General features: G+C 36.6%; 2 protein-coding genes across 7 annotated transcripts in view; both read right to left on the reverse strand.

The window, feature by feature from the left end:
- nbeal1 (neurobeachin-like 1) overlaps positions 1 to 3,766 on the reverse strand; it is a 47,865-nt gene extending 44,099 nt beyond the window's left edge. For both annotated transcript variants that reach the window (XM_056749898.1, XM_056749897.1), the window contains exons 1-2: positions 3,530 to 3,766; positions 2,696 to 3,024 (exon numbers count right to left, since the gene is read on the reverse strand). In XM_056749898.1, the coding sequence (XP_056605876.1) occupies positions 2,696 to 2,746 (51 nt within the window). In that variant the 5' untranslated portion in view covers positions 2,747 to 3,024; positions 3,530 to 3,766. The remainder of the gene's footprint in view (positions 1 to 2,695; positions 3,025 to 3,529) is intronic.
- A 1,141-nt stretch (positions 3,767 to 4,907) lies between these two features.
- stradb (STE20 related adaptor beta) lies at positions 4,908 to 13,978 on the reverse strand. Of its 5 annotated transcripts, none has more exons than XM_056751195.1 (13): positions 13,789 to 13,978; positions 12,815 to 12,879; positions 12,600 to 12,659; positions 11,665 to 11,748; positions 10,169 to 10,265; positions 9,916 to 10,037; positions 9,733 to 9,841; positions 9,527 to 9,650; positions 8,600 to 8,771; positions 8,392 to 8,496; positions 8,055 to 8,302; positions 7,937 to 7,979; positions 4,908 to 7,453 (listed from the first exon to the last, which is right to left on the reverse strand). In XM_056751195.1, exons 3-13 carry the CDS (start codon positions 12,609 to 12,611, stop codon positions 7,295 to 7,297), a joined length of 1,275 nt encoding a protein of 424 aa, XP_056607173.1. In that variant the 5' UTR covers positions 12,612 to 12,659; positions 12,815 to 12,879; positions 13,789 to 13,978; the 3' UTR covers positions 4,908 to 7,294. The 5 variants fall into 5 exon arrangements, with proteins under 5 accessions (XP_056607173.1, XP_056607172.1, XP_056607174.1 ...); XM_056751194.1 differs by having other exon boundaries at positions 12,600 to 12,675; XM_056751196.1 differs by lacking the exons at positions 12,600 to 12,659; positions 12,815 to 12,879; positions 13,789 to 13,978 and having other exon boundaries at positions 10,012 to 10,037; positions 11,665 to 12,589.
- Positions 13,979 to 14,529: the final 551 nt, after the last annotated feature.

Here is a 14,529-nt window from a genome sequence, read left to right on the forward strand (position 1 = left end):
ATGGACACAAAACCAGTGCAAGTCAATGGGTGCCGCTGTTGTTCGTTTACCAACATTCTTCAAAATATCTTCTTTTGTTTACTGCAGAAGAAAGAAAGCCGGGAGGATGACGAGAGGGTGAGCAAACATTGACAGGATTTTCATTTTTTGGTGAACTATCCCATTAGTTGACCATACTTTGTGGTTTAAGCAGACAGATAATAAGTTATTAAGTCATATTGTGAATCAAAATATCATAGACACTGGTTGAGACGGACATGGGATCAGCTTTACATAGCTGGCCTAGTAAGAAACCACCAAGCATTCACTCAGACCACCCTAGCAACTCCTAAGCAACAGCATGTCAATGCACTGAAAACCACAAAGAACACATAGCAACCCCCAAGGACCGCACAGGTGATCCATGCCTCACAAATTTTGTGGTGGTGACTTTTGACATGCAAGCTCACACATTTTCTCTCCAGACTTTAATTGAATAACCTGTTAAAAGGGCCTTTATAATGGCAACACAGGCAAGCTATTCATAACACTAAACTCACAGCATACAAGGCTTCTGTTTTCAGGGAAAATGCTTGATACAAGACTGCAAACATTCTCAAACCCTTGACTGACATATTGCCCACACATAACCCAACACACCTAAAAACCTTATTCTTGACCTGACAAAGCAAAGGACCCGACAAAGCAAAGGACCCCAGTTCCTACTGAACCAAACAAAAACACAAAAGATACTGATGAGCAAGAAATGGAGGAGAACAGAGGTCAAATATGTATTTGCATTTCATTACACAGGAAGTTCAACAGGAAAATAGTCAGAATCATGTACGAGGGCTGTCAGAAGGAACCAAAGAATAACATCCCAAATATTTATATTCCACAGGATTGGTTTAGATTTTGACCTCCCTTTGCGGCATTGATTTCTCCATTTTATAAACATGCAGATGGATATTAAATCTATTTAGTATAAGAAAAGGAAAGGCAGGCTACACTTGATTTATTTTTTAAGTCTATAGGTCGCCAATTAAAAACAGGATGCATTAGTGTGTTTAAGGGAAATATCACCTCACCCTGCATAAACAAGATCACAGGCTGGTTAATGTATGAAAGCAGAAACTATAAACAAAAGCAAAGGTCATTCCAGCAGCTCGGCACTTAGTTGAAGCTAAACCACACTGGACTTGAGAGTGTCGCCCTATGACGAAAATGCTGGTGGTTTCAACAAACCAGTTTAAAGTGATAAAATGAAAATTCTGTCATCATTTACCCACCCTCTTGACTTTCCTTCTTCTACAGAACACAAAAGAAGATATTCTGAAGAATGCTGTTAACCGGCACCCATTGACTTGCACTGGTTTTGAGTCCAAACAATAGAAGTGAACGGGTGCCGGCACTGTTTGGTTACAAACTTTCTTCAGAATATCTTCCTTTGTGTTCTAGACAAAAGAAAGTCAAACAGGTTTGAAATGACAAGAGGGTGAGTAAATGATGACAGCATTTTTAGTTTTGGATGAACTGTCCCTTTAAGACCGTGGTCTCGCTCCGAGCAACCGAGCCTTAAGACTTCTGCCTGATCCACCAATCAGAAGCACAATTTACTCATTCAAATTTCCAGTTCTTAATCTTGTGCATATAAGGTTATGCATTTGGATATACATAACGCACAATCGGATGTTCTATTCAAATGACCTGATGAATAAAGCATTTTAAGTGCTGTGTCCATGTCGTGGCCATGAGGATGGAGTCCACAATCTAATCTATATTCATAAAAGTTGTTGCTTACAGTAGAAACCTATAGACTTTCAACAAGTCTCTAGAAGGGGCTCTAGAAGTACACTATAAACTTCAGATAGTGTTTAACCAATGGCAACCAATAAGGTTTATTACATTTCTGAAGGCTAATAATTAAAGTGAACTGAACTAATACAAAAAAAAAAAATCACAATGTGATCATGACCGTTAGCTCAATAACAGCTAGTATACAATATGGCAACAGGCAGGAGCCACAAAATAATGTTGATGCTACGATTGATGTCCATTAAAAGAGTGAAAAATAGTTGTCCAACGGTTAGGTAGTCACAATAACGGTGTATTTCAGTAAGTACAGTATAAGGATTGACCTCAAAAGTTCAAGATAATGGAGGTTTTCATTGTGACAACTTACCCCGCATGTATATTTTAATGAGGCATGGTATAAGAGATGTGTTAACAAAATGTGGAAGTTTTATGCCACTGGGAGTAAAAAGAGAGAATTCTACTAGAGTAAAACCACAATCCGCCCGTTTCCTCTATAGTAAAATTTAGTATTTATAGTAAACATTTACATTTAGTATTATAGCATGCGTGAAAGTACCACACTTTTACCATCCATTTTAATCCATGCATTCCAGTACCATGACTTTTTCTAAGTGCTGAATTATGTCAAGCCATCTTGGGTTGTTTTCCTTCGCTTAAATTAAACCATGTGACATGACATTCACATCCACTTAAACTCAATGAATCTCTATAGGATGGCGGCCTATCTTACATAGAACACAGTGTACCAGGAGACCCAAGTCACGTGCACTACAAAATACCAAAATAAAGCCACAGACTATATTCTAGATGCTAGTTTCATCATTGATGTGGATAACATAATGCAGGACGACGACAGCCATCCACCACATGCTCTGTGCAGACGTCTGCATCCACTGTTTACCTTATTGCAGTACAGCATCCAAACCTCATACAGCCTCTCGGTCGATGCCATTCCGCACTGCAAGCCGTGAGCATGTAGGCAGCAATATTCCAGTGAACGATACACTTAATATCCCAGATGGCTCATGGTGTCAACATCAGGCCAGAAGGAGTCCAAATGTCACGTTCATTCGTGGACGACAGATCCAGCCAAGTGTGTTAATTCCCATGTCGAGTCATTCCCAGTGAAATCACATCCATCATGTGAATGATCCAAATCCCATGTGATCTGAGCGTTTCCTTCAGTTTTCCACCAGAAGCTTTTTGATGTTGAGAATATTCCTCCAAACCCTGCCGACAGACACAGAAGAAGGGTGAACACAGTCCTGAATTTAGATACTGACAGTAAAGGCACAGTGCATGACTCCAGATAATAAGGAAGAACAACATTCCTTAAACAAACATCATCACAGACCAACTCAACACGTTTGCAAATACAAAGCCAACATGATCACATTCTTGACGTCACAATCTCAAGTTACAAGAACAAACTCGAGCACTTGACATTTTCACTTTACATTATTTCTGTGAATTGATTCATTCTGAACCTTTGAACTTAATGAAAATATATATTGTGAATGGTGTGAATGGTGGTATAAAATATAACAGCTATACTGTAGCTTCTAACTTTACTGCAAATAAAATATAGATTTGAGATCCACGTTTGCGAAAGCCTTTAAGATGAACCTTTATGCTATAAAGTATTCATCTCTATTTGTTCAAAATAACAATACAAGGGAACAGCATATTCAGGGGAAACAATAAAGCATTTTAATGCATTCACTTCTTAGCTCACCTGACTTGAACAAAAGCAGCTCGTCGAAACTCGGTCCTGACCCGAACCTTGATCCAGGAATGTTGCATGAGCTGAAAGCGAAGATGTCAACACGCCAAACTGGCTTTCAATTCATTTTCTAACCAGATCATCCTGACAGCCCGGATACATATGACGAGTATCATCGGACTAGACACCGACAGCACAGGATCAGATCGCTTTACTATGTGTGTGCGCATATACGGGCTCCAGTCTGTGTTCTTTTTACGCTTCCTATATGTTTTACGACAGTACGAACTCCTTTCCGTTGCCTATGTGGAGCCCGTGTGAGTGGGCGTGGTCGAAACTGTCGAAATGACCAATGATGTTGTGGGGGGAAGTCTTGGCAAATGAATATGAATTTATATTCAGCCGTTGTCAAGAGATCGTATTTTCATCAAAACGTGCACACTGGCAACATTCGGAGTCAAAAAGATGAAACAAAAAAACATTTTACCAATATATATATATATATATATATATATATAAATTTTATATATGAACAAATATATGAATATATTGTGTATAAAACAACAGTAATGTAAGAATTGTCAATGTTTTCATAATTTAAAAACATTAGGTGGTTTTCTGCACACAGATAAACATTTTTTTTTTAATAAAACATTTCAAGATCTTGCTATTGCAATTATTAATTATTGACAGCCCTCTACTGGCTAAAGAACGAAAACACAGAAAAGTACCCTTACAATATTTTTGTACATGAACGTTTATTTATTATTATTATTTTTACATATTTTTATTTCTTTCTATATATGAAACATCTTCTGTTTAATATGATTTTTGCTGTTAAAAATCTTTTTTGTGTAACACTGTGGACTGAATATCTGGACATTATATTCTACCTTTCATTTTAGAGATACTAAAATGAGAAAGCAACTGATCAAGATTTGACTGTTCAAAAAATCGCATTCTTCACACCCAATTCTTGCATTCTACAAACTTTAATGAGTGAAATTAAACGAAAAATTAATTCAAATGTGAGTAAAATAAATTTAAATATAAATTTAGTTACATGAATATAATCTTTAAAATAGAATTATTGTATATCATAGTATTAATCATAAATTAATAAGAGCACTTCAGTAAAATGACAATATTTTTAATACACTTATATTTTATGTGCATGTATTGATTAATTTTGTATTTTATTGTATGCATATTTATCTTCATAAAATTAACATAATTTGCCTTATTGTCAAAGTTCATAAAAATACATCTCTTAGAACTTTCACATAACTTTTTGTGACATTTTAGGAGACATACATTTTAAGTTTAGAAATTCACCTTTGAATCTTATGAAAAGCCACAGTCTGTAGAGAAATGACACACCACCAAAGAGTTAAGAAACAAGGTAAGAATATATTTATCATAAGTCTAAATGTATCATACAAGTAACATAAAAAAACATAAAATGTCTTCAGCAAATAGAATATCAGTCACAGTTAAAGCTGCTCGGTTCATCAGTTTAACCAGGATTCATTAAAATCCCATTTAGAGCATACAGCATATTGAGGCAGTATTGATGGGTGGGAACAGCACAGCACTGATGGTTTGCTTTTCTTCACAGGATTAAAATGTGTGCAGTTTCTACGGAGATACTCACAGTCACACACATTAATATGTACACAGACACTCTTTAAAATTCACTGGCACAGGGCAACGTCCTTCACAAACAACACATGACACATATGCATACTCATGGCTCAGTTTGATGACCTCACTCACATATAGTGTTTGATGTCACGACCTGATAGACTGCTTTTGAACATCAAACAGCAAGGTCTGATCAAACTTCCAAGTAAGGCTATACCTGGAATAGAATACAAGTGTGCTGCTTATTGTAGTATACTGTGCAGTATATGATGCATACAATTTCGTAAAAAACTGAATGTAAAAAGTATGTAGAGTGCAATCACACAGTGTAAAAATGTTTTTGCTATTTATAGTTCTTGTACAATTCTGTGGTGCTAATTATTGCAATTATATTTAATTTCATGTAGCATCAATGTTTTTATGTATATTTAGCTCATGCACATTTTGGGCTTATATAATTAATTATGATATATCAGTATATTGCAAATAAACAAAAACTGTCAAACAAATCTCATATTTAATTTTTTTTTTCTCCAATTGTTACTGTCAGACAATTCTTGAAATTTCTTTAGCAGAGGGACGTGGGAATGAAGAGATGATGGGTGACTACATCTGGAACTTGGTTCGCGAGGACAGCATTAGTCATAAAATACAAAAACGATCAAATTTACACTTCTAAAGATTTTGTTAAACTGTTGTTTTGAGCTCAGTCTTATGGCAGTACCTTGTAATTTCTGCGTACGAGTAATAATACCGAAAGGTATAAATGTGGGATTTTTTTGTTGTGATCTTCAAATTCAGCTTGTTAAACGTCATAAAGAAACTGTAAAAATGCAAGCGAAACACAACTTTAGAAAACAAAAGTTAAATTGTGTTATAAACAATGGTGTACTATGCTATGTATGTTTAATTCAGCGCATGGTGTCTAGTTGTCATCTTGGAGCTTAAAAATGTAAGATCCTAAACATTGTTTGTCAGGTATATATAAAAAAATAAAAGTATGTATATATATGTCAGGTGCACTTGTCATACTGAAAACGGAAGATCAGGTATATTGCATTGTGATCCACGCAGTGTGCATACAGATGAATTACATACTGTTCTAAGTATGCATACTATATACTTCAGCAGTAGTAAGATAATGTTAGTGTGCTAGTCTCTACAGATTCCAATGATGGAAGAATCTAAACCATCAGTAAAGGCAAAAGAAATCCCAGAGTATAACAAACCAAAACGTTCCTAATGGTTGAGAAAGTATTGGCACAGCTAAAAGAGAGTAAATACAGCACAGTATAATAGGTTTGGATGATAATTGATCTACAGCAGTGGTTCTCAAACTGGGGGCCCCAAGATGGATCCGGGGGGATATAGATTTTGTGGCATTTTATGATATATAGAAATTTATAATAAATGGATGTTACAGAGTTCTATAAGTGAATATGTTTTTGGTTTAATTAAAATTTTATTAAAATTTTAAGTACAAGATTATAAGTCTTTATTGGGGGGGGGCAGCAGCAACGCACCCTACACAAAGGGGGCATAATGACAAAAATGTCTGAGAACCACTGATCTACAGTCTTATAATAGACACGTATATCAGATTCTTGAAATACTAAATGTAGAAGCATTTTTAAACACAATAAATGATGGATAAGTGGTTAAATCAGTAAAGGCATGGTCACATTTACAACTGCACATTGAAATTTTGCAGATAAGAATCATAGCAAATCATAATTGTAGATATCTAAAAAGCTCCGCGGACAATTAAAGGGATATTTATCCCCAAAATAAAAATGTTTTCATGTTTTCCTGAACCTAATGTCATTTCACACCTGTATGACTTACTTTCGTCTCCAGAACACAATAGAAGATATTTTGAAGAATGTTGGCTTCCATTGTATGACCACATTTAGCAAAACATATTTTTTGTGTTCCACATAAGAAAGAGTCATTTACTGGTTACGAACAAGAGGGTAAATGATGAATAAATGATGACTGAATATAACATTTCCGAACGAACCATCCCTTTAAGATTACCTGTGCGATATTTAAAGAGACCATGTTTTAGGAGAAAAGGGAATTGTGTTATAAGGCTATATTAGGGTTGAGTGTGAAATTGGAATTAAAGGGGGGTTAGGAAAAGTCCCACATCTCATCTTCTGGCTCGTTGGTGGGAGAGGGGCTGTTACAGGTCTTTGTTGGGGTTTCAGACGGAGGTGTGTCTGGAGGGCAGGACATTGGCACGGCTGGATACATCAAACTGAGGAAGGAGTCTCTTGTGTGCTTCTTTACCTGGACGACACACACAAATGCATGAGAAACACTGGCCCACAACATACCTTATAAACATTTCATGACATCAGCATGGGTTTTCCAAAATCCTACAATGCTGATACAGTGGTTCTGATAAAAATATATATATATATTTTTTTAAAGGGATAAGTCATACAAAACAAAGAACTGATTCATTATTTACTCCATCTCATGACACTCTAAACCTGTACGACTTTCTTTTGCAGAACACAAAAAAATATATTCAATATTTGGTCCCCATTGACTTCCATTGTATGGACACAAAACCACTGACATTTCTCAAAATATCTTATTTTGTGTTCCACAGAAGAAAGAGTCATGCACAGGTTTTGCACAACATGAGGGTGAATAAATGATGACAGAACTTAAATGATGTCAGAACTTTTGGTGAACTGTCTTCAAACGGAATGAAGAGAAGTTCATCCTTTGGTAGATTCGTTGAAAAGTAACATAAGTATCTACCTGTCTGAAGAAGGGGTGGGTGCGGAGAGCACTTGCTGAGGGCCTAAAACACACACGAAATTCACTAAGGAACATGAACTCATTTTATTCAATGTGGACAGTCTCTCCGTATCACTACCTGCTGTCAGGCTGTTGTTGGAGGCAGAGTTCGACCAGGTTGTGCAGAGTAGCTGAGTGGTTTTTGGGGCCGGGGCTTTGGGGTCTCTCTGCTGTGGCCGTGCGTGTCAGACTTCCAGTTGCGACGCTCTCGCCGATACCCGAATCCACGCCGGAACGGGACACTTTGAGCGCCCCGAGGTCTCCGAGTGGGTAAGGGGAGATGTCGAGGAGACAAGAATGAGACCCCCTTAACTTCTGAAGCAGCATCTGTGGAAAAATGAGTTGAGTGTTATTGTATGGGTTTAATGTGCTGGAAGGCACAACAGATGGTGTAGGGGTTGAAAAAAGTGTGGTACCAGAGTAGGCGGCATGTCTTGAAAGGGCACCCGGCCTGTGACCAGCTCACAAGCCAAGATTCCTAGACTGTAGATGTCCGATTTCACACCATAGCCATTAAGATCCTTTACGAGGAGAGACAACAACAATCCACCATAATCTTGGTTAATTTCTATAAAGCCTGGGTCTATTTTAAGATTTCTTCTGGGTCTTTGTGATGTGCCTCACCTGTCTCAGTAGCTCAGGACTCAACCATGGCAGAAGAGACGGACTGTGCTGAGGCATATCATACACTACCCTCGTCCTCTTTCCATCCTTCATTAGACTGTACACACTCTGAAGTCCTGACAAACACACACGACCCTCTGCCGACAACAACACATGACTTGCCTTCACACCCCTGCAGAAGAGACAAGATGAGATGTAATGACTCAGACCCCTGAGAAGACCCCTTAGGAATCAATACACAAACACCCAAATTTTACATCACAACATTACTATTCTGGTTTTGAAATATGGAAAATAGGGATGCCACTATTTACAGGTATTGACAATAAAAGTGTTATTAAAAACTTTATATATTATTAACTATAATATCGTCATTATTCAGCACTTGCTTAACATTTTGCTTTAAGGGGTAACAAACTCTCACTGGCCAAAAAAAGAAGAAGAAACTAAATTAAATATAAATTTAATAATAACATTATTTATTTATTAAAAATATGTTGAAAATTAATAGATATAGCGATAATATTGTTGTCATGAATTCTTTCTGGCACGATAATCGTATAGTAAAAATCTGATACTGTGTTTCAAAGCAGCTTTAACGTTTCTTTTGCAGTCTTTTGAAACGCAGTATACAAATAAATATGAATTGACCTAAATTTTCTGAACTGATACGAAGAGATAAGACAAGACGGGAAGAGAAATGAAAGGTTAAGAAGGGATGAGAGAAAAGGATTGGATGACAAATCAATAGAAGATTAAAGGAAAACAAATAAAAGCCCAGAAGTAATAAGATGAGCTAAATAAAGAAAAATGAGAAAAGACACCAGGCGTCTCCTAATGAGATGAGACACGAGAAGAAAAGATCAAAAACAAGAAGAGCCAAGAATACGGAGGGGTATCTGTGAATATCTGGGTTCAGATTCTCACCTGTGCACATATCCCATGTGGTGCAGGTACTCCAGGCCTTTCAACACCCCATACAGCAAATATGCTATCAGCGACTCACTCATTCCATCTGGAAAATACGCCCTCAGCAGAGAGTCTGCAGAACCTGATTGAAAACAGGAGGGACGTTGGATAAAGGAGCTGTGATTTACAAAACCTCTAAGACAGGAATGATACAGCACACGAACCGTAACTCATGAGCGGAGACAGAACCCAGAGCTCACAGCACGAGGTGAACACCAGTCTGGACGTCAGAAGATTTGGGTGTCGAAACAACCTGGACAACAAAACCTCGTTCTGCAAATAAAACGCGAACACACCATGTGAGTAAGGGAAAACAATACTCGCTATGCAGTTGTGGATGTACACACCATCAACTGCAACAGCTCATCTTCCGTACACTCATCCAGATTTGTGTTTTTCACCACCAGCAGCCGACCGGATGGAGTGTGACGCGCCATGCTCACCTGACTGAGGTTATTGAAGCCCCGCCCTGTTCACACATACACACATAAATGTCACTTACAGAGGAAGCTATATAGGAACACAGAAAACAGGGATGTTTGAGATTCGTTTTAGGGAACGGTTAACACATGACACTGTAGAAAGTGTGTTCATCCCTACCCAGATGTGACAGCAGCTGATAGTGGGCGGGGTCAGTGGAAAGACCTGTGACGTCATCGTCAGCCGTCAACACAGAACACGGAGAGACATCACTGCTCTGTCACACAAACACATAAACACTCACATGCACATCTGAACAAAGACATATCACACACAGAAAGCTAACACAGCGGACAAGCAAGAACTGAATACAAATACAGTGATCTAAGTGACAGAAAAGCGGTAAACATTTCAAATAAAACGCCATAAAAAACAAACATAAAACTACATTTTTGAAGTAAAAGGACTACTCAGGTATGCAGGACAAACACAGTGACGCCGCATGAGAAGAATTTCTACAGTTAGCCCACAAATTGTATCTTTTAACCAAAGGAAAACAAGTTACCACTCTTCCAGATAGACGAAACAGATAAACTATAGTGATGACCAACACAATGGATCCACTCAGGGTTTAAAATCACAACAACTCAACAAAGCTGCACACAACAGTACTTGCAACCGAGAGGACTGTTGTGTCCCTCACAAAACAGAGTAAGACGGCCACTGACATCTCTGAAGGAATAAATGCTAAAGGGCTGCTCAATGACTAAAAATTGTAACGACAAAGTGACTGAAAGAGTTGGTGATCTGGGGCGACATGTGAAACGAAGATGAGTTTGATGCAACATGATGTGGCAATGTCTAATGGGAGTGCGGAAAGAGGTCACATGATTTTTGGTAGCCATCAGGGTTGGACACCACTAAGAAATAAATACAGATTGAAAGGTATCATTTCAACTGTAATTAAATTCCTGAATTGCAAACAGGAAACAGTGCAATATGAATGTGTGGAAGTGGATTTAAAATGAAATTCTTATCAGTACCGTCTAATAATTAATCCATTTATATTAATGAATTAGACAGAAACATGTTATCATATCAAAACTTTATTGAGGTATTCACTAAAACATTAAATTCTAATCTATTCAATATTGTTTTATTTATACTATACTATATAAATCTACATTTTAAATAGGGCTGTCGGATGATTAATCACATCCAGAATATAAGTTTGTGTTGACATAATATATGTCTGTGTACAGTGCATACTCATTTTTCAATTCTAAACATATACACACACACAAAAACACCTATCCAGATTTAGGAAATATTTACGAGTATTAATTTTTATTTACCAATCATTTAAATTATATATAGATGTTTATATTTTTCTTAAAATGTATACATGTATGTGTTAGTGTTTATAAATACAAAATTAGTACAGAATAGACATATATTGTGTCAACACAAACTTTTATTCAGTTGACAGTGCTTATTTTTCAATAAAATAAATCATAATATGATCAAAAATAAACAGTTTTAAATGCCACGTATAGAAATGTGTATTTTTTTTATATAGATTATAGGCATACGTGATTCAAACTAAAATTGGGACCCAATTCTGAAATTCTTAAACTCTTAACTAAATCTATAGTCTGCTATGAGACTATACTGACCGAGACCTGGTGGCTGATGTCTTCATACTGCTCCTCTATGCTGATGGACTGGACTTGTGAGTGAGTAGAGATACAGGTGCAGTCCTGAGGGGAGGAGAAAAGGGGAGGAGATATGAGACACACCCCACCCACATGTGAATATGCAGATGAGGCGTGACGAATATGCATAATATGATTATGCATGACAGTAGAGGGGTGGGCTGGAGGAGATGATGAAAATTCTCAGGTACCACGGCATGTTAAGATCTTTAAATAAGGTCTTATTTAAAGTAACATTCAGGGCGTAATTTGACATGAACTGGCCTTTGCAGTCCATTTTAATATTCATATATTGCAATATTTTTTTATTCCAAAACTGGATATTTGGAAAAATATAGGATGGGTCTTGATTTTATCCATCATGAAATTGTGGCCTTGATGTAATATTATTTATTATAATAACATGAATGCACTTATAGCAGTCTACAGTTCAGTGTCCTGGAACGACGCTAAAATACAGTTTTGAAAGCTTATAAAATATTGAAAAAATATTAAATTGAAAGTATATTCAGTATGTTACAGATACTAAACATAACCAATATACTAAACGCAGAACATTCCCTCAATCAAGAATGTGAGATATTAACACATTCAGTAGGATAGGGGAGGTGAGGAGGGGGATTGTGTGGTGAGTGAGTGACTGGAAAAAATTAATGAGGGCATTTATTATTAAATGTGCAGATATCTAGAGACTAAAGAACCATCACGGCAGGAGTATTGTTAAGAGAACATCTTCAACCCATGAAATGACAAACCCTCAAAAACATATTAATATTATGCTAAACATGAAATGCAATCTAGATCCTTAAATTCAAGATTTCTAAAATACTAGTAGGATACTAGGCTCCTGGGGTTTGCACAAGACCAAAACGCTGTAGAAAACAGATACAACTTACCAGAAATGACATGAGGTCCTTTTGGCTGTATTAATACTTCACTGGAGTGCATTTATCTGACTGTAGAGACGCACATCTAAATACATTGAATAACAATGTCCAGCACATGTCCAAGAACACAAATATTTTACGCAGAAGTCAATGACAAAGACACCAAGCTGCATTGCTAACTGCATAAAATGTTGCTTGAAAAGCAGAATTTGTATTTTGCTTACCTGGCTTTGCTCGGATTGGGTAAATGAATTCATCTCACCCCTGTATGCAGTTTTCCTTTAGCGTCCTACAAACCAAGCATTGAAAAAACAATCAGACTATTTCAAGTTCACATGTCCCTTTAATCTAAAAGCTTACACTATTTATTTCAACGATTTATGAAAGTTGATAATAAATGCATTGTGACCGAAAATCCTCTGTATATTTATTCTGGTCTTTTAACACCATGCATGGATCACAACCTGTGTCCATGAACAGAGCAGCCAGAGTCTATGTCTGGCATCGCTTAAATAAGTCTTGAGGTCTGATCTCCTCTCAGACATCATCACAGACTTTATCTTGGTTGATGGACTGTCGCTTCTGCCGAGGCACATAAGATCTGACATCACGGTTAGTTTGGAAAGCATTGCTCATGTTGTGTTTTTATGTTAGGAATACATTAGTCAGATAAATATGAGGTCATGATTGCAAGCATTCTGGAAGCTTATTAATGACAGAAATATAAACAAATCACGTCGTTCTTTAAGAGAAGCCCAGAACAACATTGATTTAAAAATAAATATATAAATGCACATGTAGGCATACAGCATGAGGCAAATAGACAAACAGGTATTTCACACTAATATTGTAAATAAGGTAACTATAATCGTTGCGTCGTCTGACCGCACGTGCCCTTCCTAGTCCTTGACCGTGGCTGCATGTACAAAGAGAATATCTGTTAAATGTATCAATGTGTTATTTTAATAATATAATATGAGCAGGAGTTTGATATTAAATTAACCTGCTTCGTATGCATTTGCCTTTAACAATGCATTTCTGCATTTCTTGACTGCCAATAGGTATCATGATCTAACCTCAACTTACAACTGCAGAATTTACACTATTTGCACGTGCTAAATAATTGGACTATTTTATAGCGTTTTGTATAGTTAAAATGTGTCAGATGCGACGTAAACAAGATATAGCAATAACTTACCATTGTTATGTATGAGGATGAAGATTCATTTGGAAAAACGATGTACTTAATGGATTTCACAGTGAGCATCAGTTACAGTCACAACGGATATGTCACAGTTTTTACGCGTGAAAAAATCACGCAGTGCCACTCACATTAAATCACATTTCTAACTTGACTTGCCAAAGCTTTTGTTCACGGTCCCAGCTGATCTCACGTCATCCTTGACGTAGCAGTTTACATAATAAGAGTCTCTTGCAACCCAATGAGCTTCCATATATTCAAAGTCCATCTATACACATTAAGACGCTAACATTTGAATTGTTTTTGCCGTCCAATATTTTGAAGGAATTTGTAGCCCACTTAATAAAATCATTACTATACACTAGAGATGCCCCCCCCAGATTAGTCTAAACTCCCGTATAATTTATGCATAATAAAAGCCATCTTCACTCATTATCGTTTTATAACTGATAATTTACACTGTTGCCTAAATAAGTAATTGATTCAAGAAAACGCACTGAAATTTACATTTTATATATATATATCTTTCCAACTTTCCAAATTTCCATTAAAAATGTATTATAGTAAATAATATTACCAACTAATATTTATATTTAATATAATAAATGCATACATAAATATATGCTGTTTATTTCATGATTTAATATCTCTAATCATTTTTTTGCATTTAGTAAACATTTTAAGCAACACCGTGAGATCGCTTTGGTGGGACTTTTATCACGAAATAAACGCTTCGTA

The sequence above is a fragment of the Triplophysa dalaica genome, chromosome 6 (assembly GCF_015846415.1).
Source record: "Triplophysa dalaica isolate WHDGS20190420 chromosome 6, ASM1584641v1, whole genome shotgun sequence".
Taxonomy (NCBI): domain Eukaryota; kingdom Metazoa; phylum Chordata; class Actinopteri; order Cypriniformes; family Nemacheilidae; genus Triplophysa; species Triplophysa dalaica.

What these genes read in the sequence shown, in the direction of transcription:
- stradb (XM_056751193.1), bottom strand. Translation starts at nt 11,847, where the DNA reads ATGCATAATCATATTATGCATATTCGTCACGCCTCATCTGCATATTCA. An exon ending in ACATCAGCCACCAGGTCTCG is followed by an intron (nt 10,266 to 11,664) that starts GTCAGTATAGTC and finishes TTTGTGTGACAG; the next exon opens with AGCAGTGATGTCTCTCCGTG. An exon ending in GTCCTGAGCTACTGAGACAG is followed by an intron (nt 8,497 to 8,599) that starts GTGAGGCACATC and finishes CTCCTCGTAAAG; the next exon opens with GATCTTAATGGCTATGGTGT.